This window comes from Eretmochelys imbricata, chromosome 10 (assembly GCF_965152235.1).
Source record: "Eretmochelys imbricata isolate rEreImb1 chromosome 10, rEreImb1.hap1, whole genome shotgun sequence".
NCBI classification, from domain to species: Eukaryota; Metazoa; Chordata; order Testudines; family Cheloniidae; genus Eretmochelys; species Eretmochelys imbricata.
The window spans coordinates 68,640,961-68,657,361 of NC_135581.1; the positions used below are offsets into that span (position 1 = coordinate 68,640,961).

The 16,401-nt window shown below is 43.8% G+C and overlaps 1 protein-coding gene and 1 long non-coding RNA gene across 3 annotated transcripts; one reads left to right on the plus strand and one right to left on the minus strand.

Annotated features, from left to right (window-relative positions):
- Positions 1-546: 546 nt before the first annotated feature.
- Positions 547-5,675, minus strand: LOC144270771 (uncharacterized). 2 transcript variants are annotated; one of them, XR_013347242.1, is made up of 3 exons: positions 5,503-5,675; positions 2,334-2,447; positions 547-1,580 (listed from the first exon to the last, which is right to left on the minus strand). It is a non-coding gene; the product is annotated as an uncharacterized LOC144270771 (long non-coding RNA). The 2 variants fall into 2 exon arrangements; XR_013347243.1 differs by lacking the exon at positions 5,503-5,675 and adding an exon at positions 4,781-5,068.
- Positions 5,131-15,682, plus strand: MESD (mesoderm development LRP chaperone). Its single transcript, XM_077827456.1, has 3 exons — positions 5,131-5,359; positions 10,892-11,124; positions 13,751-15,682. Exons 1-3 carry the CDS (start codon positions 5,189-5,191, stop codon positions 14,013-14,015), a joined length of 669 nt encoding a protein of 222 aa, XP_077683582.1. The 5' UTR covers positions 5,131-5,188; the 3' UTR covers positions 14,016-15,682.
- Positions 15,683-16,401: the final 719 nt, after the last annotated feature.

Here is a 16,401-nt window from a genome sequence, read left to right on the forward strand (position 1 = left end):
TGGTGACTGCACTGTGGAAACTTGTAACTTTGCATTGATTCTGGTCAGTGGGAAAACATTCTGGAAGTGGAAAATCCATTGTGGGGGCCATTAAAAGTCTCCTGTTATGCAGCAGTGTGACTCTTGGCAATGCAGGACATAGTGAATGGAGTTGCAGCAACGTGTTTCCTGAACTGCAGTGGAGCAACAGGCAGCACGTGTATTCCTATTCTGGCACTGGACCAACTTGCCTCAGAGTATGTCAACAAAAAGTGCTACTTTTCTATGATTATGCAAGCATTGGTGTATCACCAGCGATGCTTCAGTGACATCAGTAATGGCTGGTCAGGGAAGGTGCATGATACTTGCATCTTTAAGAACACAGAACTGTTCAGAAAGCTGCAAGCCAGGACTTCCTTTTCCAACCGGTGTATTACCATTGGCAATGTTGAAATAATGGTGATCCTGGTGAACTCAGTCTACCCTTGCTTCCCTGGCTCATAAAGCCATATACTTGCCACGACAGCACCAAAGAAAGATTCAATGACCAGCTCAGCAGGGGCAGAATGACAGTTGAATGTACTTTTGGTAGAATGAAAGGATACTGGCACTGTTTACTCCTAAGACTGGATATCAGTGAAAAAAATATCCCAATGGTTATAGCTACCAGTTGTGTCCTGCACAGTATCTTGTGAAGCAAAGGGGAGAAGGGCGCAGGTGAAGCAGCTATATGCTGAGTTCAAACAGCCTGACACAAGGGCATTAGAAAAGCTCAATGCAAAGCTATAGGGCTCAGGGAGGCTTTGAAGAAGCACTTTAAGAGCCAGTCACAGTAATGTGTTATGGTGGGCTGTGATCTACCTGGCCCTGCAGTTTTGAGGGCTATTAGCAATTGTGTGGTGCTTGGTGTGCATCTATGAATATAACACGGTCAATGCACCTATTCATTTTGTGGTGCTCACTGTACATTTATGATTATTACACTGTCACTGATCCTATGAGTTGTCATACTGTACAATAACCCGTAAATGGGTGCTTTCAGTACCACCAGGCATTCTGCAGCACATGGAACAGAACTTAACAAGGGGAAACATCCATTTTGGGGACACCCCTATAGCAACCATGGCTCTCACCGGTCAACGTGTGTGAAGCTGTGGTTGTCCTAACTGTCTCCCAGTATGGAGTGAGAGCGATGCAACCCCTGATGCCACATGGAATACTGAGGGGGATGTAGGGAGGTGCTAAAATTGAGTTATCCAGGGATTGCAAAGGGGGGGGCGAGCCCATGATTGTTGAACCTGTAGGTCCACAAGAGTCTGCAGCATCTGTGTTTGCTGCTGGAAAAACCCCATTATGTCCTGGCGAATCTCCCTCTCCTTTTCCTGTTGGAACTCCTGGGCCTTTCTCCTGTCCACTCTTTCTTTCTCCATATAGTCTGCAATATTCATCCTCCAGGCCCTCTGCTCGTGATCTGATGAAGCACCAGCTTGTAGGATCTTGCTCAACGTGTCATCTCAAGACCTCTTCTTTCTCCTCCTTATCTGGCTCAGGCATTCCAGGAGGTGTGGAGGGGGAACCCCTCAAGGCCACTACAGCAGCAGCTACAGATAAAACACAGAGAGGTATCATTGTCAGTATAGTCACAATGGAAAGTGAAAGTTAAGATTCAGAACTCCCTTCCCTTGGTCCCCTAAAGTTTTAACCATACATGCCTATGAACGCTTTGCATGACACCACTCACAACACCAGCGACGGTAAGTATGGCTCGCCAGGGATAAGGGAAATGAGGAAGGAATTGTTCAACTGCATAATACTATGAGTATAGGGCAATGGCATTGAATACTGGCACCGTTTTCCACCAGCAGTGGTGATTTTAGCTGATATCTCACTTCTGAGGGTAACAAAGGCATGGAGAGCACAGCTGCTTCTGGCATCCCGAAGCCACCCAGACTCATATTCTGCTAGCCTGTTTATTACAATGGTGCCTTCCGAAGTTATCACTGACTGGCGTGGGAGAGCATCCTACCACGGAGGAAAAAATAAGGCTGCCATCCCTAGGAACCTTTGTGAAAGGATTGCAGAGAACATGAAAGTTTCATCAAGCTCTCTCAGGATTCAAGGGGCATCCTTGTGTACATAAACAAACTGCTCCACATCTCTCCCCACTCGCCTAAATCTACAGGGAAATAGAAGCAGATAACAACTCTACCTCTCTCTGTTGTACTGCTATCTTTTCTAGTACAAATTAATCAAATGTCGATAGTTGCGCCCTATTAAGTTGGGGACACCATCATTGTAATGGGAACTACTCGTATACACTTAGCTCGAGCTTCCTTCCCCTGCATCAAACTCACCTGTGCTCGACTGCCAGGACTGACTGGACTGTGGTGGAGTCTCAAACAGGTCCTGGCTTGCAGCATAGCTGGACCTCCAGTTGCATGTCCTCCAGCTGCCGCCTCTTCCTCCTTCTAATATTTAGGAAACAGAAAAACAGAGAGTCTTTCTTCAGCCAAAAACCAGGTTCTTTAATCTTCGAGTTCCAAAGGAACACGGTATACGCAACACATTTTGCACATGGGAAATAATTTGAGAGTTAAAAATATAGATACCAATTTAAATCAAGTAAAAAGAAAAACCCAATTTGGGATTCTTAAGGGATAAATTTAAGAACATCCTGACTTCTCTCAAAGGTCCACTTCCTGGCCAGCCCACAGTAGATAATTTTGTTTTACATTAACAAGAGGGTATAGATTTACAATCCTAGTAACTTTCTACCATAGCTCTACACTAACTGTAAAGGTAACCTGTTGCACACGTTGTCTGGTACGACTGCATCTGAACAGCTCTCTAAGCCATTGGATAGACCACTGAATCTTCAGTTGGGGAGATGGAATGCCTTACTTTTTGCTGTGATCTGCAGAGAAAATGCATAGGCAACTTGACTGTAAGTGAAAGTTTTTAAAAAGCCTTTTCAAGTAATGTGAATGTTTTTAGATTTTAAAGTGTGCCTAATTTTTAAAGGTGCTCTTTGTAAATCCATGTGATTTGCTGAACATAACCAATTCACTAAATAAAAAAACTTATCCCTGAGTAAAAATAAATGAAGTTAGAAGTTAATCAATTATTTACATGCACATCAATCTTCTATGGTATATATTTAGGATTGCATTATTCTTGTTTTCCATGAGTATCACTGGGGTAGGAAGAACCATAAAGCTCAGAAACATTCCCTTGCTAAGACCCTGATCCTGCAAATGGCTCCATGCAAGCCATGATTGATTTGAGTGGGGTTCTGCCCACACGGAGCCAGTTGTAAGATCCCAACCTTGTATAAGAAACATTCCTTTCCCTGAAATGTAGAATACAGCATACAAAAGCTTTAGTACATTTAGAAGGAATGCATAATATTGTGCACTATAGGATATTCAGAAGTACCTACTCACCTGACTCATACAAGTAGTTATATTTAGGTAAAGTGAGAGTAAGGCAAGCAGAACTTGTATGTGGAATAGGAGCAACAGAAGACAAAGTAAAGAGGGTTTTTTTGTTTTTATGAGAGAGAATGTGTTAGTAGAGACAATATTTCAAATTAGAAACTTAGTGGACTGTATTTTTTATTTACATACACCAAAATCAGAGACAGAGATCCAGCTTTCTAAACTTTGAATATTTAGTCTGTAAATGTGAATGTTTTCAGTAAATGTAAACATCTTCCAGCAATAAGAATGTTACCAGAATCATCTTTAATAAAAGCAACATTAACTATGGCAACCTGATATACCAGACCAGATATTAGATACAGTGCCAAATCCTTGAACAAATATGTAAATTAATAATTTGTGGAACAGCTTTGTGAAATGGCAGCTAATTAAAACACTGCTTTGGTTACTGTTCATTTAACAAACTACAGGAATAGGCTTATGGTTTAACAGCTTCCTGTTTCTTCTGCACATTTGTAGTAAAAACGTAAGAAAATGATCACATATTATATGGTTTTTACAGCCCTAGCTGAGCACACCTTGGCAGACCAAGGCAGCTGTACCAGACCCAAGCCTTGGATCCCATGGGTTCTTAGATTTGCTGGCTCTGGAATAGAGGCCAGTCACTTCCTTAAACTCTGGACTTCTGGGCATACACTCAGACACATCCTCTATCCAGCTGCCCTTCCTGTCATATGGACTCCAGTCCACCTGCCAAGGTCCTGAAAGCAGTGCTGGCCCTCTCCAAGCTGCCTTAGAAGCTATGGCCCCTCCATCGATTACTGTTTCACCCTGCAGAGACTACATGTCAGTTAAAGCAAGTCTTCTACTACAAATGCATGAGATCTCTGGGACGAGTTCCAGAAGCTCTCCAACACTGGGAGCCAATCCTTACAGCACAGACTAAACACATCTGCAGTATTGCCAACTCCCATGCTTTTGTCCTGAGTCTCATGATAATTATTGTTTTCTTTAAAGCTCCAGCTCCTGGAGTCAAGTGGATATGTGATGATGTCAGCCTTGGCTCTTAAGGAAACAGTACATTTCTTGCCCTTGTGGCTGTGGAGAAAGCTTTCAAATGTGACACCACCACCCCCCCCCCCCCCCCGTGCGTCTAAAAGGCTCAAAAAGCAGATAGCAAATAAAAACACTACAGCTATTATTTTTACATAGTCTCATGATTTTAAAGCCAATCTCAAGCTTGACTCATGATTTTTGAACATTTGGGGCAGCCGTTCACCCTACTGAAGGGAAGGAGAGCGGTGAGCAACCTCTCAAAGACGTTAAACGTTTACATCACTTTTTGAACGGTCTTTTCAAACCTTGGGTGTCTTTTCATTACAGCGACCGGGCCAAATTCCGCCCTGGGTTACGCCCAGGCAGTCCCTCGGCCTCCAGGAGGGCTTGAGCTGGGCCTACGCGTGCAGAGGCTGGCCCCCAGTGTCACGCCCGGCTGGGAATGGAGGCGTGACCCCTTCCTGATAAGGGCGGGCGGGCGGCCCTCCTGCCCCGGGTTTCCCATCCCTGACCGCTATTCGGCCAGCCGCTGCTCCAGCTCCCTCGGGCTTCCACGCAGGCCGGGGGCAGCTGCTGCCCTACCGCCATCTCCCGCCGCCTCCCGCTCCAGGATCTCAGGCCGGGCCCCCGGGCAGAGGCCGAGCCGCTGTTGCCCCCGCCCCCGGAGGCGGGACGCGGAGGAGGCACCTCCTCCCCGCGGAGCTTCGGAGAAGATGGCGGCGGCCGCGAGCTGGGCCCGCCTGGGCCTGGTGGTGCTGTTGTTGGTCGCGGCCGCCGGGGCCGGCGAGCCGGAGGGGAAGCGGCGGGCCCAGCCCGCCAAGAAGAAGAAGGACATTCGGGATTATAACGATGCGGACATGGCGCGGCTGCTGGAGCAGTGGGAGGTACGGGCTGGGCCGGCGACCCGCGGCGCCCCGCTCAGGCCACATGGTGCCCCCGTCACTGAGCTCCCCTCAGTCCCTCACCGCTCCCCGTGTCCACGTCCCCGCTCAGCTTCCCCGCCCCCCACCGCTTAGCACCAACTGACGTGTGCTCCCCGCTGGCCCCTCGGCCGCCTCCGGTCTCTCGGATCCTCCCCCCGCCATCGCTGTTCGCTGCCCGCCCGCGCCCCGGGGCGCCGCGCAGCTCGGGCGCGACCGATGGGAGGGCGCTCTCCTGCCCCAACGGGCGGCGGCGCCCGTCCCGCAAAGCCGCTGTTGGAGCCGGTGTCCGCCTGGGCGGGGAGCGCGATGGCCAGTTCCCGCCGCTGGGCGGGGGAGAACGGGCCGGGGTTCCCCTGGCAAGGGGGGGGGGGGCGAACTGTGCTAGTGGCGTCGGGGTTCCCCTGCCGATCAAGGGGTTCGGCCCCGCTGTGACATGTTCCACCTCCATCAGGTAGTTGCGTTAAAAGGTTGGAGGGGGGGTATTGATGGAATAGGTAGGACCCTAGTCACCCTTGACCCCCCCCCCCTTCCCTCATCTTCCTGAAACCCCCAGTTACAGTTTGGGCTGAGTACAAGTAACCCTGGGAGTGAGCAGTTTGAGCCCTGTCCACTTCACTATGGCCAGTACTTGATTCCCTCCCTGCTTGAGAGCTCTGCTGTGGTCAACGCTAGTGAGCAAGTAGATTGTTATTTTGTGAGATTGAATGAACGGATAAATGACTTCTACTAGGTAGTTGTGGTTAAGAGCACAAATTAAGGTACCACATATCACTCAGTTCAACTAATTGTTGCCCACTTTGTTCTCCACTGTCTCTTCCCAACTAGACTGACTTTCAAACTGGTTCCTATTTGAGGCCCCAATCTTGCAGACATGTACAACTCATACATGTTAATAACTTTATTTATTAAACAGTAATAAGTCACCGGGACCAGAAGATATTCACTCAAGAGTTCTGAAGGAACTCAAATATGAAATTGCAGAACTACTAAGTGTGGTATGTAACCTATTGCTTAAATTAGCCTGTTACATTAGCTATCCATCAGTCAGCTGGTAAAAGCCAGTTTTTTTTAAAAAAGGCTTCTGAGGTGTTCCTGGCAATTACAGGCTGGTAAGCCTAACTTCAGTACCAGGCAAATTGATTGATTGAAATTATACTAAAGGATAGAATTATCAGACACACAGATGAACACAGTTAGTTGGGGAAGAGTCACTCTGAGAGGATCCAGTGGATATAGTGTACTTGGACTTTCAGAAAGTCTTTGACAAGGTCCCTCACCAAGGGCTCTTAAGCAGACTAAGCCGTTATGGGCTAAGAGGGATGGATCAGTAACTGGCTAAAAGGAAACAATGGGAAGGAGTAAATGGTGATTTTTCACAATGGAGAGAGGTGAATAGCAGTGTCTTCCAAGGATCTGTTCTGGGGCTATTGCTGTTCAAACATATTCATACGAGATCTGGAAAATGGGGTAAACAGTGAGGTGGCAAAGTTTGGGGATGATACAAAATTACTCAAGACAGATTACTTAGGGTTAGGGTTAAGACCAAAGCTGACTGCAGCGAGTTACAAAGCTGACTGCAGCTCTTACAAAACTTGGTGGTTTGGGCAACAAAATGGTAGATGAAATTCAATGCTGTTAAATGCAAAGTAATGCACGCTAGAAAACATAATCCCAGCTATACATACAAAATGATGACTGCTAGATAATGGGATGGATCACTTAGTAATTGCCGGTTTTAGAGTAACAGCTGTGTTAGTCTGTATTCGCAAAAAGAAAAGGAGTACTTGTGGCACCTTAGAGACTAAGCTCACGAAAGCTCATGCTCAAATAAATTGGTTAGTCTCTAAGGTGCCACAAGTACTCCTTTTCTTTTAGTAATTGCCGGTTCTGTTCATTCCCTCTGAAGAATCTGACATCGGCCACTATAGGAAGAAAGGATACTGGGCTAGATGGATCATTGGCCATACTAGGTCAGATGGTTCTTATGTTCTGTTAACTTTCCTTTATTGCCTGTTCCCTGTCTCTCCATGGACCCTTCTGTTGCTACACACTCTTCTATTTCTTTCCTCCCCATCTGCTGTCTTTTCTATTTGCCTCTCCCAAATGCCACAGAGCCTTCTGATTCCATTCCTTCCCCTATGGTTCTTATCCAGAATGTTTTGTTCAGTTTTTGAAAACAGTAGAGGTGAAAATATATCACTTTTGTCTGTACCCAGTTACACAAGGTTCCAAGTCAAAGTGTGGGAACTGGTTTTTGCATGTGCCTTTCACACAGGAGATTTTTGCAGAGAAGAGAAAAGCCACCTGATTCTGCTGAATTGAGTATTTTTGTTGAACAGCTTCTGGACTTCTCGTTCTATGAACTCGCACTAAGGCCTTGTCTACAGGAAAAAAGCGTTGCATTAGAAATTATGTAACCTAATATGTTTTAACTAAAATGATGTTAAAACATGATTTAACCCTTGGTTTAAAATGATGGTAATCATGACTAGCTAATATATTTCCTTGTGAACAGCCTTATTTTTTTAGTGTTTCCTATCTCTATGGTAACCAACAGCAAGGATTGGAAAGTGGGAGTCACACCCTGCCTTCCCAGGGGGCTGCCAAAAGAGCACACAGGCCTTGCGAGGCTGAAGAGTTTGTAAGAGGGCTATATGTGCACTCTCCTCCTCCTCTTCATGTCCCCCTGCCTTTGTCACCCCCTCCCCCAACCTTCTGGGTGTCGGAAGGGAAATTTGAAGTAGTTGTGAATGTGTGGGATGAGGAAACTGGAAGTGGCAGATAAAGGGCAGGGAAGAAAAGGAGCGTTATAACAGAGAATGTGATTGATAAAAATGAGACCATATGGAAGAATGGTTATGGTGTTCGCTGAGCCAGGATTTGAATTTTAATACTTCCTGACTCCTCCTAACTTACTGGGTGGCTTTGAACAAGTTATTTTACGGCCCTCCCACCCCCAGCTTTCCCACTTGTATAATGAGAATATTTGCCAGTCTCACCGGGATGTTGAGGATTAATTCCTGATTATTAAATAAAGTTTGCATTCATCCTAAAATAATCTACCATATATCTTTTTATATACACAGGGCATAATCTTCAACTGTTCTGAACTCATTCTTGACACAGATGAGGAAGGCAAAGTTACCACTAAGCCCCCTTTATGCCTGTCTCAAACCTGCGAGCACATGGGACTGAACCAGACATGTAACAGTTAAAGGAGTTTAAGGGGTTTTAATTTATGCTTTTAATGGCTCCAGGGGGAGTTAAAGAGGGCAGTGATTGGCCAGCACGCATTGTGCTCAGGCCTTTCCCATTATACTAGGGGGGGCAAGTAGCATAGAGCACACTACATCTTCTTTATGCCACCCAAGGGTTCCAAAATGTCAGGGTAATCTCTAACAGCCCCTCCATGGTTGCTTTCCTTCTACTTTGTATAGCCTGAAGAGCATAAGAGAGCTAGAAGTGGAGCCAAAATCTGCGCCAGAATTCTTTTCCATGGCTAAAACCTGTATTCTTTAAAACCATTTATTCTTGCACTAATTTTAAACTTCGGCATTCCCCAGACTTGGCTCAGAGCTAAAATCATAAATCATCGTAGTTTCTTTGGCTAATTCTGTAATAGAAATATATACAATACAGTATGTGGAAATCAATAATAGAGAGAGTTCATTTTAGGAAGAGGTATGTGAGGAGAAAACAGATAAAGAAGAAATGTATGTGTATCATTTAATCCATTTAGTACTTTCTTTGTGAAACTTCATGTTCATACTTGCCTGGCAGACGTACGTATTCATTTTAAACTTGAAAATCACTTATTTGTCTTGCTTTCAGTTAGTAGTTTTGGACTTCACAATATGTATCTCTTATAAAGCTTTCTGAGAGGTCTTCAAGTGCCGAAGTGCCATGTGGAGAAGCTGTCAATCACTCCTTTTGATGGAAGGTTACACTTACTCAAACCAAAGCAATACTACTTTGAGAAAATGAATAAATGTTCACAGCCATTCAGCTAATGTATATTAACAGGCATGTGGTGTTACTGCAGTCTTAGCCAGTTTGTGTAATGTATAAGGGTTAGCTGAAACTTTGTATTCCTAGCTCCCCTTTTCACAAGTACAAAATAAGCTACATTTGTGGGGCTTAAGCTAATTTTAAAATTGTACTGAGAATTGCTTTTCTGTTTCCTAAAAATTATTTCTCAGTAATGTGCTTTATGCTTTCACAATACTTTACAAACATGGCTTTTCTCAGCATCCCCAAAAAATGCTATTCCCAATTTGCAGGAATGGGGACTAAGACAGAGAGAATAAAGATGGGATTTTCAGAAGTGTGGTTTTTTGTTTTTTCCCATGGGGTTTGTGGTATTAAATCACTTAATTGCTTGTGAAAAATCCACCATAAATGATTTACTCAAGGCTACACAATAAATCAGTAGCAGAGCTGGGAACACAGTTAGAATTTCTGAGCTCAATCCATTAGGCAACTATTCTCTCCTCCCTCCCGCCATGCTTTGTATACACAACTCATAAAAGTTCATTCAAAACTAGTTTGCAAGCACTGAAGAAGGGAAAGCTTAAATACCTATTTAAGAAGTGACACTCTAATTCCCTAAAGTAAAAGACTGGAGAACAACATTGTGATAGAGATTCAATTTAAAAACTTAGGTCAATCAGTATAAAAGCAAACTCCACTTGTTCCAGACAGGAAGACAGCTGCACTCATTCATCCGAACCAGCCCCTTTAAAGGGGAAGATACATTGCATTGTCTTTTCCTGTCTCCATCTTGTGGTCAGAGGATAATACCTGATACATAAGATGGTATAGGGCATGGTGTAGAAATGAAGGTAAATGTACAGGAGACCTAAATTAAAAAAAAAAAAAAAAAAGAGCTACTAACCCTTAAGAGGGTGGGTGGGTGGGTGTGTACATGTACATTGCAACACTGCCTTTGTTTGTTCCACAAAGTATACAAGATGCATTGAAGTGTTTATTGCTTCTTTGTGTCTTGCATAAATGAGTATATAGAGCATGTGGATGACGTAACTGTCTTGGTGCCAATTAAATTACATTTCTTATGTAGTATGCAATGAATGGGTCAAATTTTGTTTGTAGTTTTTTACCCTTGTATCCCTATTGAAGTCAGTGGGACTTCAGGGGTGTGAATAAGGGCAGAATTAATCCCTAAGCATGTGGCATATATAAGGTGATGGGGGAGGGAAGGGAAGGATTCACAGAAGGTCAGTAAATACAGCTTAAGAGTTGGAGCAGTCTCCCAGTAAAGAGTTCAGGAGATGCAATTTGCTATATTTGTCTTTATTTTGGAATCCTCATCATTAAATCAAACCCAATGTTCTCTTTATCACAAGCAGCGTCTAATAATTCTCTAAGCTAAACAGTGACAAATATCAAAAGAATAGTTTTGCAATAGGTTGGAGTTTATATCAAGGTGGCATCTTAAGTTTAATGTGTAATTAAAATCTGTTTGTTTCAAAACAGAAAGATGATGACATAGAAGAGGGAGATCTTCCTGAACACAAAAGGCCATCAGCACCAATAGACTTCTCCGAAATTGATCCAAGCAAGCCTGAAAGTATCCTGAAAATGACCAAAAAAGGGAAGACTCTTATGATGTTTGTCACAGTGTCAGGAAATCCCACTGAAAAGGAGACTGAGGAAATTACCAGCCTGTGGCAGGGCAGTCTCTTCAATGCAAACTATGATGTACAAAGGTAAACAATTGTCTTCAAAGTTCTGTATTGCTTTGACAGGACCCTGATGTTTCTTTCTCAGGGTGTTCTTCAAAGCTGTTCTGTTTCTCTCAGTCCCTTTGCTCTCCTAAATCACTGTTTATACCTTTTTAACCTTCCTTCAAGCCTCCTTGGTAGTAATGTGGTCAGTTATACAAAGCTTTTTAAGACTTAGGGTATGTGTAGACCAGGGATCGGCAACGTTTGTCCTGCGTTACCCTGGCGGGCCGGGCTGGTTTGTTTACCTGCCGCATCTGCAGGTTTGGCCGATCACAGCTCCCACTGGCTGCGGTTCGCCGCTGCAGGCCAGTGGGAGCTGCGGGAAGTCACGGCCAGCACATCCCTCAGCCTGCGCCGCTTCCCACAGCCCCCATTGGCCTGACATGGCGAACCGCGACCAATGGGAGCTGCGATCAGCTGAACCTGCGGATGCGGCAGGAAGACCGACCCGGCCTGCCGGGGGGCTTACCCTGCCAGGCCGCGGGCCAAACGTTGCCGATCCCTGATCTAGACTGTAAACATGAGTCAACCTTTATGAGGTCGACTTACAGCCACCGAAGTAATCTCTGTGGTGGTGCATGTCCACACTACCCTCTTTGGTTCAGTGGTGTGCATCCTCACCAGCAGTGCTTCCACCAACCTAAGAGGGGCAGTGTGGGGACCTGAGAACCCAGTCTCTCAGCTCCGCTGGTAGCTTCCTGCCAGTAGTGCCAGGAGGAGGCAGGGAGCCACCTGGGCTTCTTGCCCTGGCTCTCAGCCGGGGGCAGGGTCCAGCCGCCCAGCTCTGCAGGGAGCAGGGGGTTTCTTTTGCCTGCTGTGAAATTGACAAGACAGCCAGTGTAAGGGACGCAGCGTTTACACAGACACTGTGTTGCCCTAACTATACCAACTAACCCTTACACCTCTCATGGAGGTAGAGTTATTATATTGGCGTGGTAGGGCACTTTCATCAGTGGGAGGAAGGCTGTAATGTAGACGTTGACATAATTAGGTTGACATAAGCTGCCATATGTCGACCTAACTGTACAGTGTAGACCAGCCCTTAGTCATAGTGTCTGTATGGCCTAGCCTTTTTCTAACTCAATCCAGCCATATGTCTTTTTAATTGTAATTGTTTATGTGCTTGATGGGAAAGCATTGCACCTGGAAGTCTGTGTCACCACTAAGTTTTTAATTCCTTTTACTAAAAATAAACGTTCAGAGATCTTTTTGAAATAGAAGGATGATAGATTGTCTGTGCTGATGAGGAGGCAGACAAAGTTCTGTTGTTATATTGATCTTACAACCAGTAATGGAATACTGTTTATTTCTTTTTATGTGAAAGAATTTAATGCATGTTGGCAGTTTATTTATGAGCTACTTAATGGAATTTTGTAATATTTTTCATATATTCTTAAGTATTCATCAACCACATTTTTGAAACATAGGCAAATGTGTCTTTCTGTGGTTTCCTTGAAGGCACCAAGTCTCAATACAGCCACAAACATTAGATAATTTAATGTCCTGGTTCTTACTTAGTTTTTGAGCTTATATTCTTCACTTTCCTCTTTGCTTTGTTTTATACATATTAATGAGTATTTATTATAAGTAAGGCTATGTTTTAGTCACAGATATTTTTAGTAAAAGTCACGGGCAGTAAACAAAAATTCATGGCCCGTGACCAGTCTCTGACTTTTACTAAAAATACCCATGACTAAAACTTGCGGGGGTGCGTTTGCCTACCTGCCTCCACGCCTCTCCCCACCTCCCTCCCAGCATCAGTGGCAGCAGATTCAGTTTGGATGTGGGAGGGGGCAGGGGGTTGGGGCCCGGGACGGGGTGAGCCGGGCTCTGGGCGGTGCTTACCTGGGGGGCTCCCTGGAGGCGGCGACCCACTCCCTCCCCCCCCCCCCCCCTCCCGTGCTCAGCTCTGTCTTAAGCAGGGGGGCCAGGAAGCTCTGTCTGCTGCCTCAGCCTGCAGGCACTGGCCTCGAAGATCCCATTGGCCGTGGTTCCCTGCTAATGAGAGCTGCAAAGCCAGCGCTCTGAGCAGAGGCAGCCCGCAGAGCTGCCTGGCCATGCCTCCACCTAGCAGCTGAGCGAAGGGGATGTCACCACTTCTGGGGAGCCCCCAGGTAAGCGCTGCCCAGAATCTGCCTCACCCCATCCCATGCCCCAACCTCCTGCCCCATCCCACACCCAAACTCTGCTGCTGGGCACATGGTGGCCAGACTGCACCAGCAGCGGTTGATGCGACTGGCACAGGACTTCCTGAGCCGCCCCTGAGCCAGGCACACTGGCCGCTGCAGAAGTCATGGAGGTCATGGAAAGTCACAGAATCCGTGACCTCTGTGACAAACTCGCAGGCTTAATTATAAGATATCAACACTTTTATGTGTAGCTAATAGCCGTAGCTGTATAACAGCAAATTTCTTGAAGAGACTAATAAGAAATTGTACTTGCTGCCATGGTGTGTATTTAGGTTGAGCACTATCTGCTTTTTTTTAAAAAGCAGATGTACCACTTAATGCTACTAAGTGCACTGTACTCCTGGAATTGCTCTAAATGAAACATCATGTTTTTAGCACTTCAAAGACCTAATGCTAATTGACAGTATTTTTTCATCTAGGTTTATTGTTGGCTCAAATCGTGCCATCTATATGCTACGTGATGGGAGCTATGCGTGGGAGATCAAAGACTTTCTGGTAAATCAGGAGAGGTGTGCAGATGTAACTCTAGAAGGTCAAGTGTATCCTGGGAAAGGAGCAGAAGAAAATGAAAAAGTAAAAAATAAAACCAAACCAGAGAAAACTAACAAGAAAAAAAATGCAGACAAGAAATCAAAACCCCTCAAAGAAGACAACCGAGCTACCAAACAGAGAGAAGATCTATGACAAATAAATTAAGCATACTGAATATAGTAAATCAACACTTTTATGCTGTTCACAGAGGAAACTGTCTCTAAGTTTTGCAGCCTTACCTGTACAATTTCTGGCTCTTTAGGGGGGCAGGGGTGGGAATAAGAAGAGGAAGGATTACTGGGTTTAAGAGACTGTATGTATAAATGCACCGATTTACTTATTAATGTTGGGCATTTACTAAGTAACAGCAAAGTTAACGTTTACTGTCTTGGGATTGCCTACTTTAGATTGCAACATTTTTATGTTTTACTCAGTTGGTTTAAGGTTAAAATAGGTACCAATGCATCCAATTTTATGGACTTTGCTCATATAATGAGAAAGGAAAAAGACTTGCCATCCTTACAGTGCACCAAAGTTCATATTTAGTAGTAGTTGGCCATTGTGGCTAGGTAAGTCAGTTATGTCAATGATTCACTGCTAGGTAGTAGACTGAACTGGCACACTGTGTTCCTGGCAACCATTATACAGACTCTGCTCAGTGAGTAATATTTGCTATGATTTTAATGAATTGTACTCTGATTTCAGGCAGAGTATACCCTCAAAGTACCCCAGCTGGCATTGAAACAGGTGCCTGGATGCATAATATATAATTGTTTTGTTTGTACTCTGAATCGGCAAAAGCAAGGAGATTCTCAGGACCCGATTCTCTGGTCATCTGGATCTGCGTAAATGAGGCATAACCCTATGGGCATCAATGGAGTTACAATGCCAGTCTGAAAATGGTCGAAGTGAAAGAAGAATCAGGCCTTTGGCCAATCCCCAAACATATTTAGGTGCCTAACTGCCATTGAATTCAGTGGGAGCTAGATGCCTAAATACGTTTGGGGATCTGGGCCTTGGTGTATAAACTGCCAGTTTTTGTTTCAGCAAGCAGAGTTCTTGCAGAGTGAAAGACAAGTAAGTTAAAAGAGAAGCAGCCTTAACTCTGAATTTGTTTTTTATTGGTTTGAGAGCTTTTATAACTCTCTCTAAGTATTAATTGCAGTGCTGAGGAAAATTGATGTACTACTAGCCATCTAGGCCCTGACCATTCTGTCAGTTACATGCTAACAGCTCCCATTAAAATGAGTTAGGGGGAGCATTTGTTGGTTTTTAATACTTAGCCCAGTCTACTTGAATACTTCCTCATTAAAATAATTAAATCAGTCTCCCTTTGCAATAACCATAAATACTGGGAAAGTTGATTGGGGGTGGGGGATTTAAATCCTCTTCAAAAGACACTGGTTTAAATAAAAGTTGTTTATTCTAACTGTATCCGCATATATGTATGACTTTGAAGTTTTTCCTCAAATATGTTGAGGAATACATGCATAATGACCCAGAGCACACATTGATTTCAGGATAAGAGGCACAATATTAGATGTTTGATATTACTGAAATAAAGTTACTTTGATTTTTAAGGTGCCAAAATTCATGTGTTTTGAAGAATTAAAAGGTCCTAACTTGAACCATAATGGTTAATCTTTTTACATTGAAGTATTTTGTAAGTGGTTGACTTAGTGAGTGTTTGTTTCAGAATAAGAATGTAACTAAATTTGTACACAAATAGAACCTGGTTTAATTTGTTTCAAAATTCACCTTTTACAATTGTGGGCATGATATGTTAATTTCAGTAAACTTATCTTTGGGCCACAGGCTAATCCCTCTCTGGTTTCCATAATTACTCACAAATAAAGATTACATTATGTTGATGAAACATGCAGGTATTAATATGCATATCTTCACTCTTCCCCTTGCAGGTCTTTGTGTGAATTAAAGATTAGATTGTTGTGAATTGCAGTAGAAAAGATTGCTGTAAATGTATATCTGTGCAATACTTTGAGTGAAAAGCTATAAAGCATTTTTGTCTTGGGGATTAATTATACCGCTTTTCTGCGCTACTATTCATGGCAAAGATACAGAGCAGTGCAGACAACTCTGCAGATATTTGATATTCAGAATGTTTTCTGCTCTTGTAAACATTGTTGTCTCATCTATCATTGATCTGTTGCTTGCAAGTATTCATTCTGCATTGCCTTTATTTGGGGTATTGCATCATTTTTCAGGAAAGAATCAGAAGCAAACTGAAGTGAAAAACTGTAAGATCCAAAATGTTTCTTAGTGTATAACAAACAAGTTATAATTTACCTTGTAAATTATAGAATTCTCTTAACACAGGATTTGAATCCTTTAGAAACTAAGGATATTTTAGTATGGATATAGAGACTTTTAACATGGCTATTCTAATCTCTGAGGAGACTACGGAGTGTTTCAATTGTATAATATATACCAGATGCATGCTAGAACATTTTATCCAGTTTGACAAAAACTATGCAGTATAAGCACAAAAATGTAAATTTTAAAAATATTACAGACACTG